This window comes from Triticum dicoccoides, chromosome 5A (genome assembly GCF_002162155.2).
Source record: "Triticum dicoccoides isolate Atlit2015 ecotype Zavitan chromosome 5A, WEW_v2.0, whole genome shotgun sequence".
NCBI classification, from domain to species: Eukaryota; Viridiplantae; Streptophyta; class Magnoliopsida; order Poales; family Poaceae; genus Triticum; species Triticum dicoccoides.
The window spans coordinates 695,200,266-695,218,206 of record NC_041388.1 but is presented as its reverse complement, the minus strand read 5'-3'; the positions used below and the strand labels follow the sequence as shown (position 1 = coordinate 695,218,206).

At 48.4% G+C, this 17,941-nt stretch overlaps 1 protein-coding gene across 2 annotated transcripts; it reads right to left on the bottom strand.

The window, feature by feature from the left end:
- Positions 1-889: 889 nt before the first annotated feature.
- On the bottom strand, positions 890-5,135 carry LOC119304255. Of its 2 annotated transcripts, none has more exons than XM_037581432.1 (3): positions 5,026-5,135; positions 2,230-4,164; positions 890-1,527 (listed from the first exon to the last, which is right to left on the bottom strand). In XM_037581432.1, the coding sequence occupies exons 2-3, from the start codon at positions 4,153-4,155 to the stop codon at positions 1,186-1,188; spliced, it is 2,268 nt and encodes a 755-aa protein (XP_037437329.1). In that variant the 5' UTR covers positions 4,156-4,164; positions 5,026-5,135; the 3' UTR covers positions 890-1,185. The 2 variants fall into 2 exon arrangements, with proteins under 2 accessions (XP_037437329.1, XP_037437328.1); XM_037581431.1 differs by lacking the exon at positions 5,026-5,135 and adding an exon at positions 4,835-5,000.
- Between the last annotated feature and the right edge of the window lie 12,806 nt (positions 5,136-17,941).

Below are 17,941 nucleotides of genomic sequence, written 5' to 3'. Positions count from 1 at the left end.
TCTTTTTGTCAAGCAAGCATGTGGCTGGTTTGGCAAGGGCTCCAGCTTTGGTGGTCACATGAACCTAATTAGCTCACTCCCATCATGATATCACTACTGACTAGTCTTTAGCTGACCAGTGGCATGTGGAGTGAAAAGTTCACTGCTGCTCTTGCCCCTGCATGAAGGGAAAAGGAAAATGAAGTGTCTGCTGCAGCAGGCAAGGCAGCAAAGCAAAGCAGGCATGTTGCAGAAGATCACTGCTCTCTTCTCTTTCTCTTCTGGTCCAAGTCCAAGCGGCCCAAACCTGGGTCAAGATCCAATATGGTCCCTCCACCGACTCTTTCTTGTTGTTTTTTCCTCCTCAGCTACTCTACTGTTGGCCATCAAGGAACCAGCAGCACATGGCAGGGACAGCCATGATAGATAGATAAACCATACTGGTAGTAGCATCTCTGTAACCCTAATCACAGTTTTTGTTTACTAATAGCATTCCCAGAACTGATAGGAGAGTGCCAGAAACTAAGTAGTACAGTACTTGGAAACATAAGTAAGTTCTGGGAAGCATTGTAGCTTGATGTGTGTGCAGAGGAATCATCTTTTTACTGCCATGGCTCCTGCCCCCAGGCTCCAAGCAGCCCCAAGTTTCTGAACATTTTTTCTTCAATTCCAGTCAGTCAACTCATAGGATTCTGCAATGCACCAAACAAAAATAAGCATCGAGGATAGATAGATCCAGGCAACATTTTAACTCGTACTACCTCGAGACCTGCACCATCCCACCATTTGTTAAAACCAGACAAGTATAGTACATGCTCCTTCCAATGCTTCCTCTGTTCAAAACTTTTCAAATTTTTGGCCAGTGCAGCGTTCAGAAAGAGCAACACAAATTGCACAGCACTGGAAAGAATTACAAAATGAGCTTTTCTTATTTATATTCTTTCTGTTGGATTGGAACATGGAGCTGCCGCTCTTGTACAGGCAACCTCCTCTGCTCTGCATTTCATTCAGCAAATAACTCATGGCCTTGCTTCTGGTACCCTACAACCTAAAGACTACCAACTACTAGTAGTACATGCAACCTCCTCCTCAACCTCTACAAACAAGGTAAAAAACAAAAACTTACCCCTTTTCTATCACAAAAAGAATATGAACACCAAGCCGAATCACGACCGATAATGTTACACGCAATGAGAATTACTCAGCCTATACTCTTCCCAGGGGGGAGAAGGGCGGGCGCCGCGGGTCGAACACGACAGACGGAGGCGCCTTCTCCCGCTTCGTCGTCTTCAGTTTCTTCTTCTCCTCGGCCGTGACAGCCTCGATCAGCTGCATCACCTCCCCCTCAAGGAGCATCTTGAGGGAGCTGGAGTAGAGCTTGTGCTTGCCCTTCTCGATGACGACGGCCGTCGAAGCCTCTGAGCAGTGCAGCAGAGAGATGCACACTGAGAATGCCTGTAACGCTGATAGCCGCGCATGGAAATCCACCAACAGCTGCCCTTTCCCGTCGGCTTTCATGGAAAGGGCAGGGATCTCTTCTTTGCTACCCTGTTTGAACAATGAATGGACAAACATGACGGCTACTCTTGGTTGCAGTAAGATGAATATATTACAGCTAACTCAGGCAATTTACTGCATAAGATTATACTAGAAACGACAAGTTTTAGGCTCTCAAACATCAGGTAGCTGCACTTGTCCTTTAAAATAAAGCTTTGCAATGGCATACATTATTGCAATTTATGCTGAAGGGCCAATGACTGAGCTTACGAGGCATGCCTAATCAAGGTCCTGTCTCAAAGGAATTGTTTGACAGCTAGAGACAAGTGGTGCAAAGAAACAAGTTGATCTGAGAATTATTGTTTTGAGGAGCAAAGCTAATTAATTACTTCTACAAGATGTTCTGATCAGTTTTGTGTTATCTTTCAGACAATGAGCAATTATCCTACCCAAACAATTATCCTCAACAAGTATGCTGGGGATCATATCAGTATTCGTAACGACAGAAATGGGTTTCGTACAGCTAGAGACAAGTACTGCAAATAAACAAGTTGGTATGAGGGTGATTGTCTTGAGTAACAAAGCTAATTAACTACTTATACAAGATGTTTGATCAGTTTTGTGTTATCTTGCAGGCAATAAAATATCGTCCTACCTGACCTATTATCCTCAGAAACAAGAACTGCACATCAGTACTAGGTAAATGAATAGGTATATATACACATAGGGGGGTTGCATTGCATGGTAGTGTACCTGAACAAGGAGCTCCATGGGGTGTTTGCTTTCCTTCGTCACAGAATCAACCCAGTTATCATCATAAGCAGCATTCTCGAGGACGAGGAGTGGACAGGCCATGTCCCATCCGCCACAATCACACCCTCCACCATACCTCCATCTGTCTAGCAAGGATGATGGGCTGACTTCATTGTCGTCTGGTAATCCATGCAGCCCACTCGGGGTGACCACTTTGATAGAACCAGCGGACGAACACTTCTTGTCCTTATTAAATGGAATCTGAATGACTGTTGCTGCAATCTCCAAATGAGGATAAAGATCCTCTTCAGACCATGGACGAGATGTCGATACCTCTGGATTATTCCTTGCATCATGTTGATGGTCAATCAGATTAATCTTCTGTGGATATTCACCAGAGACCGATTTATCAACGCAGGATTTCGGCTGACTGGGCTCTGTACTCTGGGTCTTCTCCTCGGCAGCAAAACTTCGTCTTGCGTGAGCGGTATCGTACAGAACAAACTCGGTGTTGACAGAATTATTCAGAACACCATCTTTTCCAACTTCAGAGCAAAGATAGGACGAAGCGTGCATCTGGCCTACAGTTGGAGGCAAGCATCTGCGTTCGTCTTTGGATGACCTCCCAGCAGTGCTTCCTCGTTTGCCACCGCTATGGAAAGTGTAAATCCGGCTCAGTTCACTCCCACTCTCCCAGGACCTAGCAGAAATGGATTCTTCCGGGCCCTCGACACAGAAGTCATAAAAGGGAATACCATTTCTGGAATCAATTTTAAGAACTGCTCGAAGATGAGCAGGTGACAAAGAAGCCTCCGTCATATGCCGACTTTCTCCGTTTGGCTGGCAATTGGGCGATCCTTGGCTCCGCTCAGTCCTTGAGAGATCACTGAGCAACGATTTGCGGGATACGCAGGTTTTGCCGCTTGCCGGCACAGCAGCAGAGTTGGGGTCTTCCTTGTCAACAAGAGTTGGGCTGCTTCTAACAGACTTGGACTTCATGATCGGGCTCAGCATCTTCTTGAAAGGACTTGATCGAGCAGATTTAGCGATGTTCTCCGTGCTGCGATTGACACATTCTGATGGACTGGTGTCATCAGGGGCGCTCTCCCCCTTTGCTGGCACAGACTTATCAGGAATATTACTTGCTGGAACCCTCTGCTTCTCACCATGGTGGTTACTTTCACCAGGACATACACCGGAGTTGAGCTGACGATCTGCTTCTGCACCTCTAGCAGACTCTCCATCCAGCAAATGGGGAGCTGCATTTCTGCAGGGGGCTCTTGCTGTGGACTCCTCTTCCTCAATGGTTATCTCCAAGAAACCATCAGCGGCATCATCGCTCTTCAGCAGGGTGCAGTCCATCCGCGGCCGGCCAAGCTTAAAATCTTCATCGGGCAGCTCACGAAAGGACAAGTCGAGAAAGTCCTTGGTGGACGCCCGGTTCACCCTCCGGGTCTCCACGGAGGACTTGGCGGCCTCCGACCGCCGGCTGCGGTGGGAGAAGAGGTACTGCGCCCCGCTCCCGCTGGTGCTCGGCCGGGAGGAGGCCTCGCCGTCGTCGACAATGTCGAAGGAGAGGAACTCGTCCCCGCTGGGCGCGGAGTCGATCTTCCTCCTGCCCTCCTCCTGGAGCCTCCTTATCCTGGTGATCTCGCTGGAGCTCTGGTACATGGAGCCGCGCTTGGCGACGGCGATTTCCTCCGCATTGGTCAGCCGGCTTCTGGTGGGCAGGCTCTTGCAGTGGAAATTGGGTATGTGGCCGCCCACTCCCAGGCGGAGCTCCCCTGAGTCGCCGCCGTCCGAGCATTTCAGCTGGCTGTATCTTCTGTCATTTTCTCCGTGAGGACGGCAAGGTGTTTGCGGGAGCTCAGGAACTGGCCTGAGCCTGGAATGGGACTGGCGCTTCAGACCGGAGTCGTGCCCCATTGTTGAAACCTGCACAAAGACAGAGACGTAAGATTAGACCAGTTGCGAACTATTATGCACAAATGTGAAATGTGATGTTGATAGAAGATGCATTCTTGTTGTTGAGAGATGTAGAGAAGAGGAGAGTCCCCAATCCCAACAGGAAGTAAAAAACAAGCATGAAAGACAAACAAAATATGCATTAAAACATGGGGAGAAAAAAGAATTGCAGAGGTAGCAAGAGCATGATTGCTGTAGTACATGGCTTGGTGGCTGGCTTTGAAAGGGAAAAAAAAGGGGAAAAGCGAGAGCTGCCTGCCTGCCTGCCTAAGGAGGATCTCCAAATCCAAACCAATGTGCGTGGGTTGTTGAGGTGGGAATGGAATGGATCATGTGCAGATCTGGGCAGAATGGGAGGGATTCATACGGAGAAGGCGAGCAGACCTAACAAGACAAGAGTTGAGAAGGAGGGAGGGATTGGGACGGGACGGGACGGAGAGCCGCCCTTCCTCCAGATGGAACAAGGTAGGCTGCATTGGATTTGGAAGTTTGCTGAGGAGAAAGAAAGGTGAAGCAAACGTCTCGTGTGTCTGCCTGCCTGCGCCCAAATCTCGCCCGCCCACAGGCTCCCCCAAATCTGCAGCTCCCGGCGGCGGCCACCCAGAAGAAGAAGAAGAAGAAGAAGAAGAAGAAGATTTACCTGGGCGAAGAAAAAGAAGAAGAAGAAGAAGAAGAAGAAGCAGCGCGGCAGCAGATCGGGTGGCGGAGGGGGAGGGAGACGGGGTGGGTCTCGCTCTTTCCCTTTCCACTTGGGGAGCAAAGGGACATCGGAGGGGGTGTGGAGTGTGGCCTGGCCTGGCCGTGGATGGGATGGGATGCTCTCAGCCTCACCTCACTTGTTTCCAATACTGCTCCGCTACTGTCCTGGCGGCGGGCTGCCGACGGAGCCACCGAGCTATACACGCTCACTATCTCTCTCTCTCTCTCTTTGCTGCTGAGGGGGGGAAGGCGAAGGCGATAAAGAAAGCGAGGTGTGTGTGTTAGTGAGAGAGTGAGGCCAACTCCACCGACCCCACTTTGTCCGGCCCCATCCATTTAGGGATAAAAGAGACAAATGAGGCGGCCTAGCGTGCGACGGCCTGGATCTATCTTGTCCGTTTTGTATCCAGACCGACCTATTTCAAGCGCAAACATACGCCGGGTTTGGGTCACGGCGGACAGCGAACGGACGCTTCGAACGTCCGCGTCGGGGCCGCGTGGCAGGCGGCCACCTACCTCCCAGCCGCCAACATCAATGTGTACGGGCGGGTGGCCCCACCTGTCATTCGCCCAGCGAAGGTTCGCCGTCCTTCTTTAAATGGGAAGCCGTGGACCGGTCGCCGTCCACAGTTCCCACTCCGGCCCCTCTCTGCCCCCTCGAAACCGACACCCTCAAAACCCTAGCCTAGCCGCTCCCCGTCCTCGACCTCATCGGCCGGCCGCAGCCATGGAGCTTTGGAACTACGGCCGCAAGGGGAAGCATGACCGGGAGGCCGGCTCCTCCTCAGGACGCCGTCGTGGCTCCGCCAAGAAGGAGGATGCCACATCACCGCCACGCTCCTCCAGTCGGGACCCCGCACCTGACCCCTTCACCATCGCCCCTAGGGCCGCCGGTGAGCGCGACCGGCGGTACCTGGCCGTGGACGTGTGCTGGCGGTACTGGGAGAAGAGGACGCCGGGCCCGTGGAGCGACGTGCACCTCCCCAACAACTGGCACCTCTCCGCGGACCGGGTCTCCATCCCGCCGGTGCCGGCGAGCGGCCGTGCGCGGCATGACGAGATCGGGCGTCGCCGCCACCTCCTCCCCGACGACCTCTACTACGACGAGAGGTACGCCCCGACTCCGTCCTGTGGGACACGTGGCTCCAGGACGAGCACGACGTGCAGAGCGCGTCCTACTTCGCTGACACGGCGTCGGGTCCGCGGCGGCCACGTCGGGAGGTGCGCGGGCGTACGCGGGTGCGCGGCCTCACGCCCACACCATCGCCATCTCCACCCCCACCTCCTCGCATGACAGCGGAGGAGGCGGCTCGTCTCATGGCGCACGTCATGGAGGACTCCATGCGCACGCATGACGAGCGCCAATGGGAGGGCCTCAAGGAGATGACAACCCTCTTCGCGGCCGGCGACGTCGCCATCCCTGAGTTGGAGATGGTGCCGAAGGAGGAGGTGAGGGAGGAGCCGCCGGTGGCCGCCTTTCACCCGGGTCCGGTGGGCCAGGGGTGGAGCTGGTCATGCACGGCGGAGCAGATGGCGGCCGCCGTGGGGGGCACTGGTGCCCCACGTCGCCGCGGTCGCCGGAGCGGGACGCCTCACCTCGGGAGGAGGTGGTGCAGGCACCGGCCACCTTCCAGCCCGTGCACCGCGGACCGCCGACCCATCTCTGGACGCCGTCGGACTATGTCGACCTCGTCAGCGACGACGACGACACCGACGACCACTAAAGACGACGACGGCCACGGCAGGAGCACGCGGGCGACATTTTTTTATTTTGATTTTATGTTAATTATTGAACTGGGCTGTTTAAGTGTGGTGTGAAACTGGGTCGTTTTGTGGCTGTGGTCCTAAATATGTTTTAAGTTTTTTTAACTGCGTTTATTTAATTTTTTAGGTATTTTATTTAAGTTTTTTTTGTTTTTTTATCACATCCACCCCGGACATGATTTGGGGTGCGGCTCTGTGTTGGGCGCATCCACGACCCAACGGACAAAGGTGGATATGAGCGAATCCATTGCCGTTCCAAAGGGATAAAATCCAGTCTAATCGGACGTCGGTTTGGGATCGTGCTGTGAAGTTGGCCTGAGAGAGGCGGAGTGGGGAATTAATAAACAATTAGTAGTTTAGTTTATGGGTATGGGTGTTGAGTCTTGGGTCGTGGTTTGGGTTGGCTGTACGACACTCAAGGGATCACCTGCTCCCGGTCCTCCCACGCCACGCTAATTCGGATTAACTACTGAGGATTATATAGAGAGAGAGGAGACGACCGCCGCCCCGCCGAATGATGACCACCATTGATTACTCTAGACCCTAGTGCTGGCAATGGCATCTCTTCCTTTGCCTAGGGTGAATGGACGGACGGGGTAACAAATGGCTTCATTAGCGGCCAGCGTAAGCATCCTGAAGCGGCCACTAGAAGGGACTGTTTTTAACCGAACCACCGTAACTCTCTCTTCTTGCGTCCGACCGCTGCTACCATTCTCGCATCTCAAACGGTGAGTTACGTAAAAATTTCTTCCGCATTCATTCACGAACAAAGGACACCACTCCTCGGACACGGATGCCATCCAACGCTGATAGCATACATACATTCAGGCAACACTACGAACAAGCCGAATGAAATTTGCTTAGACCAGGCGAATTTCATTGAAGTTCGTATATAATCTACATAAAAGGTCGATGTTCTACAGTTTAACAAAAAAACTAAAAGAAATACCTACACCCTATACCGGACAACCACCTTGTATGCGTGGCCGCCCTGTCCTGCCCAGCCGCACCGCCGTCTCCGTCAGCGCCTTGTCATGGTCCTCCAGTGGCGGAACGACGCCCGAGGGCCCCGGTAGCCTTATTCGACGGCTGCCTGCCACTCGTGTAGGAACCGCTCCGCCTCCTACTACACTGTGCGGAGTGCCGCCGCGGCCACTGCCGACGTGGCCTTCGGAGCCTTGGTGTCGGACTTGTCGCGACCGGTGTTGGCGGAGCAGTCGCTAAGCGACCACTCCTCGCAGATCTTGGTGAGGTCACAGTCAAGACGACGGCGGTGCCTGGCAGCTTTCTCCATGATGGTCACAGCGAGGTTAGGGTCGTTGCAGATCCAATTTGGCGCCACGTTGCTCTTGGCGGACACAGAGTGACGACCGACATTGCGTCAGCCACCCTTGCTTTTTGTGAAAAACCCCTGCAAGAAAATAATCTGCAACCAAACTTAAGCTGGACATCATCTTCAACCACAAATATCATTTCTTCACGAAACTTCCGCGGGAGTAAAGTGGTGAGTAGGTTTGATACCCCAATGTTCCATTTTTTTATTTTTAATGGTCTTTTTACTATTTATGTAGGGTTCACGGGCACCCAAACGCTTTGAATCAGGGTCTTTCTCTTCCCCACCTCGCAACTAGGCTCATCTATGTACACCAACAATTTATGCTAAGCAAGATAAGCAACTATGTGATAGCAAGAAATATGACAAAGAACAATATGGCTATCACAAAGTAAAGTGCATAAGAAAAGGGCTCGGGTAAGAGATAACCGAGGCACGCGGAGACGACGATGTATCCCGAAGTTCACACCCTTACGGATGCTAATCTCCGTTTGGAGCGGTGTGGAGGCACAATGCTCCCGAAGAAGCCACTAGGGCCACCGTAATCTTCTCACGCCCACGCACAATGCAAGATGCCGTGATTTCACTAAGTGACCCTTGAGGGCGGTCAGCGAACCCGTACAAATGGCAACCCTTAGGGGCGGCCACCGAACCCGTACACTTTGGCAACCCTTGGGGGCGGTCACCGAAACCCGTCAAATTGCTCGGGGCGATCTCCACAACCTATTGGAGACCCCGGCGCTTGCCTGAAGCTTTACACCACAATGATTGAGCTCCGGACACTACCAACCGTCTAGGGCGCCCAAGCACCCAAGAGGAACAAGCTCAAGGGCACCAAGCACCCAAGAGTAATAAGCTTCTCAACTTGTAACTTCCACGTATCACCATGGAGAACTCAAACCGATGCACCAAATGCAATGGCAAGGGCACACGGAGTGCCACGTCCTTCTCTCCCAAATCCCACCAAAGCAACTAATGCTAGGGAGGAAAATGAGAGAAAGAACAAGAAGGAGAACACCAAGAACTCCAAGATCTAGATCCAAGGGGTTCCCATCACATAGAGAAGAAAGTGACTGGTGAAAATGTGGATCTAGATCTCCTCTCTCTTTTCCCTCAAAAACTAGCAAGAATCCATGAAGGGATTGAGAGTTAGCAAGCTCGAAGAAGATCAACAGTGGGGGAAGATCACGAGCTCAAGAGATGAGGTTGAATGGGGAAGAAGACCCCCTTTTATAGGAGCTTCCGAATCCAACCGTTATGTGCTCAGTCCGCGCACGAGCGGTACTACCGCTCAAGGGAGCGGTTCTACCGCCCGGGCGGTAGAGCACAGAGAGCGGAGCAGAACAAAGGGCGAGGCAGAGCCGTAGGAGCGGCACTACCGCTAGGGCCAGCGGTACTACCATTGGCAGCGGCGGTACTGCCGCTTGGCCCAGCGGTACTGCCACACACGAGCGGCACTACCGCACCTACTGTCGCTACTCCTGCCGCTGAACCCGACACGAGAAAACCACGTCTCGAGTTGAGGCGGTACCAGCGCGGAACCAGAGCCGTACTACCGCTTATGGCCATGGGCGGTACTACCATTGTGAGACAACAGTACTACCGCTTATGGCAATACGCGGTACTGCTGCTCTGGCCCCGCGGTACTACCGCTCGCACCAAACATATGCCACTTCCATGAAGACAAGAATACTCCAAGGAAAACCAGAACTGTCATAACTTCTACAAATGAGCTCTGAATTGAGCAAACTCAAACTTGTTGGATACAAGACGATGAGTAGCATCAAAACAACGAAGGAGGAGTGAAACCTCCAACAATGAAGAACGAGCATAACCTCCAACATCGAAAACATCATAGAAGATGTAAGTGAACTCCGTTTTCGATAAACTCGAGCTTGTCCTCAAGATGACCATAAACTCCAAAACTCTCAAAGAGAACCAAACAAGAACCAAAAAAGATGATGCAAGGATGCAATGGTTTGAGCTCTCTACGAACGATACGATCAAACTACTCATCGAGAGCCCCCCTTGATAGTACGGCAATCGATCCTATAACCCGGTCTCCCAACTACCACTATGAGACCGGTAAAATAGAAAACCTATCAGGGGCAAACCTTTGTCTTGCACATAGTCCACTTGAGCTAGATGATGACGATCTTGACTCTCTCAAGTTGGACCATCTTTCTTGATTGTGTTGGCTCGATGAAGACTAGTTGATTGCTCCCCCATACTCCACCATGGGTGAGCCACTCTTCGGCACATCTTCATAAATCCATTGTTACCATAATGGACGACAAGCTTCAAGCATTTTATCTCTTCACGATGCTCCACTTGAACTTGCACATCGCAACCTAACCCCACAAAGAACTCTCACGAAAACCATGGGTTAGCAAACAAAGCGTAATGGACAATACTTACCATACCATGGGATCACTTGATCCCTCGGTACATCTTGTATGCTTTGTGTGTTGATCAACTTGATCCATTCTTGACTTAATCTTGATCAACCTTGAATCTTTCCAATTCTCTTCATTTGGATGATGTCTCGAAGGTAGACATGAATGATCACACAATCTTCTTCTTCAAGACATGCTTGCAATAAGCTCAACACACACATGACCAATCTTTGGATAATTCCTTAAATAGCACCTTGGTCGACACAAACTCTCCTTGAAACCAACACATGTACTTCAACAAAAGCCTATGGAAAAAACCTTCAAACATAACTCAAGGCAACCATTAGTCCATCGAGATTGTCATCAATTACCAAAACCAAACATGGGACACCGCATGTTCTTTCGACAAGCACTTAGAATTTTTGTCAATGTTTCCACCAAAAAAATCTGAATTTTTTGAATTTTTTTGAATTTTTTTTCGATTTTACTGTTCATCCCGAGCTCAAATGAGCTCGGGAGCAGAACATGACTTTCTAGGCTTAGGCTTCTTTTTTTGTCTATCTTTCTCTTGGGTGCCTTTTTTGGGAGTTCTTGTGGGTGGCTTTGGTGTGTCGTCGCTCTCGATGGAATCGAATCCGGGGGGCTGGCAGGCAGTTAGAACAACTCCAATGTGGCGACCTATTTCGTCTGCGGTCGTTCGTTTGGATCGGTACGGACAGAAAAGTCGGCCCAACGCACAGACCCAAACGGACGCGCGTCCGCTTTCGTCCGCCTGCCTATCCATTCCTGGTCCATTTTTAAGCCGAATTTGCGTCGGCGCGGACACAAGACGGACGCGCGCGCGCTCGCCCTCTTTCCTCATCGGGTCCGTTGGTCGGTGGCATATTGGATTGGCCTCTCCACATCAAACAACACATCCTCGCCCGCCTGCTTCGTCGCCGACGTCGTCGGCCATTTTTTCCAATAAAAAGATAGTTCTAGCGTACACAGATAAAAGAAAAGACCAACTACTCGTCGCTTTCCGACTCCGACTTGGTAATGTCCTCCTCCGACGTTTGAATGTAGGCGTCAGCATGCTGCTCGTCTTCGAAGTCCCAACCCGACGTCTCTCCACTAGTACAAAACAGGGCTATGGTCCAGGCCGGCTCAGCCCATTAGTCCCGGTTCAGTGTAGAACCGGGACCAATGTGGGCATTGGTCCTGGTTCGTGAGCCCAGAGGGCCGGCCGGGCCACGTGGGCCATTGGTCCCGGTTCGTCTGGACCTTTTGGTCCCGGTTGGTGGGACGAACCGGGACCAATGGGCCTCGCTCCTGGCCCAGCACCATTGGTCCCGGTTGGTGGCCTGAACCGGGACCAATGGCTGCCCTTTAGTCCCGGTTCATGCCCCCAACCGGGACCAATGAGGTGCCTATATATACCCCCTCGCGCAAGAGCAGAGCACGGTGCTCTGTTTTTTCTGGCCGAGGGGGAGAGGGCTTTGTGGTGCTCTAGCTCACCTCCTATGCACATGAGGTGTTCGATGGAATGCCCGAGCCACACTACTTAAGCTTTCTCCTCTCGAAGCTCGACCTCCAAGCTCCATTTTCCTCGAGATTTGTCTAGATTTAGCGGTCCGTCACGCCCCGTCCCCGTCTTCACCGCCGTCGATCACCCGCGCCGATCTCATCACCGACACCACCGTGGTGAGCCTCTTGTTCTTATCTTCTTTCTGAAAGGAAAAATATTCTTACTTGTATGTTTAGATAGATACTTGTATCATTTTCTTACATTTATTATTGCATCTTATATAGTGCGATGGTTTTGGTATCCGCCCCCGTTGGCCCTCGTCATGTCTATGATTCGGATTTGGTATGTATATTATCTTTATAACTATTGGTTCATTTATTGTTTATGAAAATTATGCCGACCAACGTGACATAGATTTTATTTATCTAGGATGTATGTGAATCGGAAATGCCAACCGACCCTATTGTCGAGAGGTTAAATTTAGTTGAAGAAGAAAACAATTTGTTGAAGGAAAAAATAAAAAAAATTGAGGAGGAGAAGATGATATTGGAGTTGCATGTTGCGGATGTCGTCGATGATCACAAGATCAAGATGGATGCAATGCGCTTGAAGATTAGAAAGATTAGAAAATATGCCATTCATACCGAGGCTTGATATCATTATGTCGTTGGATCAATTGTTACCTTGGTTGCGATTATGATCGCATTTGTTTTTGCATTGAAATGTTTTACATAGTTTCAATGTATGGTTTAATTAATTAGATGCTCTAGAGAGCTATATGTTGTTAGATGAGAACTATGTATGCACTTTGGTTTTAATGTGATGATGAATTTGTATTAATTTGGACACTTAATTATATATAATGCACGCAGATGAACCGGCAATGGATGTACGGTGACAGACACACCCGCGAGTACATTAAGGGCGTGCATGAGTTTCTCAATGCGGCTGAGGCAAACAAGCAGAATGGTTTTATGTGTTGTCCATGCACTGAATGTGGGAATACGAGATCTTACTCTAACCGGAAAATCCTTCACTCCCACCTGCTTTACAAGGGTTTCATGCCACACTATAATGTTTGGACGAGGCATGGAGAATAGGGGTTATGATGGAAGACGGCGAAGAAGAAGAGTACGATGACAACTATGTGCCCCCTGAATACGGTGATGCTACAACGGGGGGAGCTGGTGAAGATCAAGAGGAACCAGACGATGTGCCCAATGATGCTGCCACGGGTGAAGCTGCTGAAGATCAAGAGGAACCAGACGATGTGCCCGATGATGATGATCTCCGCCGGGTCATTGTCGATGCAAGGACGCAATGCATTAGTCAAAAGGAGAAGCTGAAGTTCGATCGCATGTTAGAGGATCACAAAAAAGGGTTATACCCCAATTGCGAAGATGGCAACACAAAGCTCGGTACCATACTGGAATTGCTGCAGTGGAAGGCAGAGAATGCTGTGGCTGACAAAGGATTTGAGAAGCTAATGAAAATATTGAAGAAGAAGCTTCCAAAGGATAACGAATTGCCCGACAGTACATACGCAGCAAAGAAGGTCGTATGCCCTCTAGGATTGGAGGTGGAGAAGATACATGCATGCCCTAATGACTGCATCCTCTACCGCGGTGCATACAAGGATCTGAACGCATGCCCGGTATGCGGTGCGTTGCGGTATAAGATCAGACGAGATGACCCTGGTGATGTTGACGGCGAGCCCCTCAGGAAGAGGGTTCCTGCGAAGGTGATGTGGTATGCTCCTATAATACCACGATTGAAACGTCTGTTCAGAAACGAAGAGCATGCCAAATTGATGCGATGGCACAGTGAGAACCGAAAGAAAGATGGGAAGTTGAGAGCACCCGCTGACGGGTCGCAGTGGAGAAAAATCGAGAGAAAGTACTGGGATGAGTTTGCAAAGGACCCAAGGAATGTATGGTTTGCTTTAAGCGCGGATGGCATTAATCCTTTCGGGGAGCAGAGCAGCAATCACAGCACCTAGCCCGTGACTCTATGTATGTATAACCTTCCTCCTTGGATGTGCATGAAGCGGAAGTTCATTATGATGCCAGTTCTCATCCAAGGCCCTAAGCAACCCGGCAACGAAATTGATGTGTACCTAAGGCCATTAGTTGAAGAACTTTTACAGCTGTGGAATGGAAACGGTGTACGTACGTGTGATGAGCACAGACAGGAGGAATTTAACCTTAAGGCGTTGCTGTTCGTGACCATCAACGATTGGCCCGCTCTCAGTAACCTTTCAGGACAGACAAACAAAGGATACCACGCATGCACGCACTGTTTAGATGACACTGAAAGTATATACCTGGACAAATGCAGGAAGAATGTGTACCTGGGCCATCGTCGATTTCTTCCGACCAACCATCAATGTCGAAAGAAAGGCAAGCATTTCAAAGGCGAGGCAGATCACAGGAAGAAGCCCGCCATGCGCACCGGTGATCACGTGCTTGCTATGGTCAATGATTTACACTATGTAATCTTTGGAAAGGGTCCCGGTGGACTAGCTGTTCCGAATGACGTTGAGGGACACACACCCATGTGGAAGAAGAAATCTATATTTTGGGACCTACCCTACTGGAAAGACCTAGAGGTCCGCTCCTCAATCGACGTGATGCACGTGATGAAGAACCTTTGCGTGAACCTGCTAGGCTTCTTGGGCGTGTATGGCAAGACAAAAGATACACCTGAGGCACGAGAGGACCTGCAATGTTTGCACGAAAAAGACGGCATGCCTCCGAAGCAGTATAAAGGTCCTGCCAGATACGCTCTTACGAAAGAAGATAAAGAAATCTTCTTTGAATGCCTGCTCAGTATGAAGGTCACGACTGGCTTCTCGTCGAATATAAAGGGAATAATAGATATGCCAGAGAAAAAGTTTCAGAACCTAAAGTCTCATGACTGCCACGTGATTATGACACAACTGCTTCCGGTTGCATTGAGGGGGCTTCTACCGGAAAACGTCCGATTAGCCATTGTGAAGCTATGTGCATTCCTCAATGCAATCTCTCAGAAGGTGATCGATCCAGAAATCGTACCAAGGCTAAGGAGTGATGTGGCGCAATGTCTTGTCAGTTTCGAGCTGGTGTTCCCACCATCCTTCTTCAATATCATGACGCACGTCCTAGTTCATCTAGTCGACGAGATTGTCATCCTGGGGCCCGTATTTCTACACAATATGTTCCCCTTTGAGAGGTTCATGGGAGTCCTAAAGAAATATGTCCGTAACCGTGCTAGGCCAGAAGGAAGCATCTCCATGGGCCATCAAACAGAGGATGTTATCGGGTTTTGTGTTGACTTCATTCCTGGCCTTAACAAGATAGGTCTCCCTAAATCGCGGTATGAGGGGACACTGACTGAAAAAGGCACTCTTGGAAGAGACTCAATAATATGCAGGGACGGATATTCTTGGTCTCAAGCACACTACACAATTCTACAGAACTCTACCTTGGTGACCCCGTATGTCGATGAACATAAGAACAGTCTGCGCTCCAAACACCCGGAGCAGTGCGACGACTGGATTACATGTGAACACATCACGACTTTCAGCAGTTGGTTGGAAACATGTCTCAGAGGTGACAACACTGTTTGTGATGAGTTGTACTTGTTGTCCAGGGGACCATCTTTGACTGTATTGACTTACAAAGGATACGAGATAAATGGGAATACATTTTACACGATCGCCCAAGATCAAAAGAGCACCAACCAAAACAGCGGTGTCCGCTTTGATGCAGCAACCGAGAGCGGAAAGGACACATATTATGGTTACATAGTGGACATATGGGAACTTGACTACGGACCTGATTTTAAGGTCCCTTTGTTTAAGTGCAAATGGGTCAATCTGTTAGGCGGCGGGGTACAGGTAGACCCACAGTACGGAATGACAACAGTGGATCTGAAAAATCTTGGGTACACTGACGAACCGTTCATCCTAGCCAATGATGTGGCACAGGTTATCTATGTGAAGGACATGTCTACCAAACCGAGAAAAAGAAAAGATAAGGAAGCGAATACATCATACGATGAGCCAAAGCGCCACATAGTTCTTTCAGGAAAAAGGGACATCCTGGGAGTGGACGGCAAGACAGACATGTCTGAAGATTATGAAAAGTTTCATGAAATTCCTCCCTTCAATGTCAAGGCTGACCCAAGCATCCTGATAAACAATGAAGATTATCCATGGTTACGGCGCAATAAGCAAATGATACAAGCGAAGAAAAAGTGAAGACTTTCTCCCGCAATAAGCAAATGCTATGTGGGTGAAATTATGATACCATCCCAACTTTCAACTTTTTCAGAGTTCATTTGAAATGCTTTCATGTCTTATGGTTCGAAACTTTGATACTTCGAAAGTGATTGTCCATTTTGTACACGAAGTGCATCAAGTTTTTGTCGTAACCCTCTCTACTTTTTGGAACATGCTATGTGGGTGAAATGATGATACCATGCCAACTTTCAACCTTTTCAGAGTTCATTTTGAAATGCTTTCCAATTGCAGAGTCATTTAGCTCAAAGAATGAATTAATAGCAAACAGAATGAACTACAAAACTTTTATGAAAATAAAAACAATCAATTAAAATATTATGTTATGATCAACTAAAATAAAACTATAATATTCTTCAATAGCAAAAAGAATATAATTTTTGTGACCTAAAATCAAACTATAAGTATTTAATTGTAAGTATAAATAAAAAATAAATAGCAAAGAAGAAAAAAAATTCTATTTTTATAGTAAAGTTATTCATAAACTAGTGATTCACACAAATTTTATAAAATTCCAATTTAAACTATTCAAAATTTTAAAACTAATGGCACTAACAGAAAGTTTATAATTTTTGTGACCTAAAAGCAAAAAGAAATCACTAAAAAACTATAAGTATTTAGTTGTAAGTATAAATAAAAAAATAGAAAAAAATTCTATTTTTATAGTAAAGTTATTCATAAACTAGTGATTCACACAAATTTTTAAAAATTCAAATTTAAACTATTCAAAATTTAAAACTAATGGCACTAACAGAAAGTTTATAATTTTTGTGACCTAAAAGCAAAAAGAAATCACTAAAAACTATAAGTATTTAGTTTTAAGTAGAAATAAAAAAATAAAAAACCAAAAAAATGTAGAAATAAAAAAGAAAAAACAAAAAAATGACTCCTACTGGGCCTCCATGGCCTAAATACGACTAGAAACCCTACATGGGCCAGGATTCAGGCCCGCAGAGGCCCAATAGGCCCACAGGCAGTAGCAAGTTTAGGCCCGAAAATAAGAGGTTTTCTTATTTTCTCCACTATTCCTTTCTTCTTCTCCTCTTTTTTTTTCTTCTTTTCTTCTTCTTCTTCTTCTTCTTCTTCTTCTTCTTCTTCTTCTTCTTCTTATTCTTATTAGCCGGAAGTAGAGAGAGGTTTCCTAGTGTCAAAGTATTGAGGAAATCCATGCCTTCATCATTAGCCGGAAGTAACCAGGGCATGTTGGTACGAAGTTCTGCAAAGTTGTTTTGGAATGGAGTCCCGGATAGAATAATCCGCTTTTTGGTACGAATTCAGCAAAGGCCTTCCAAATAGCGATATTCGGAAGGCTCTTGCTGAACTTTGTACCAAAAAGCAAATTATCCTATCTGGGACTCCGTTCCAGAACAACTTTGAAGAGCTTCGTACCATCATGCACATGTTACTTTCGCCTAATGATGAAGACATGGTTTTGTTGAATCCCTTGACACTAGGCAACCTCCCGACCCCTCGGCGATCCTATCGAACATGAGAGGAAGAAGAGGATAAAAAAAGAAGAGGAAGAAGAAAAAAAAGAGGAGAAGAAAGAATAGAGGAGAATCTTTCTTCTCCTCTTATTTTTCTTCTTCCTCTTTTTTTATCGGGAACGAGGGTCGTCGAGGGACATAGATGTAGTGTCGTCGTTGTCGATATATACCCCCTCCCGATAGCTTACTATGATTAGGTGGCTAGTTCTACGTTTGGCACTAATATATCCATCTGTCATGTTTGAATAATAATTGCCATGTTGTAAATATTTGTAGAAACTA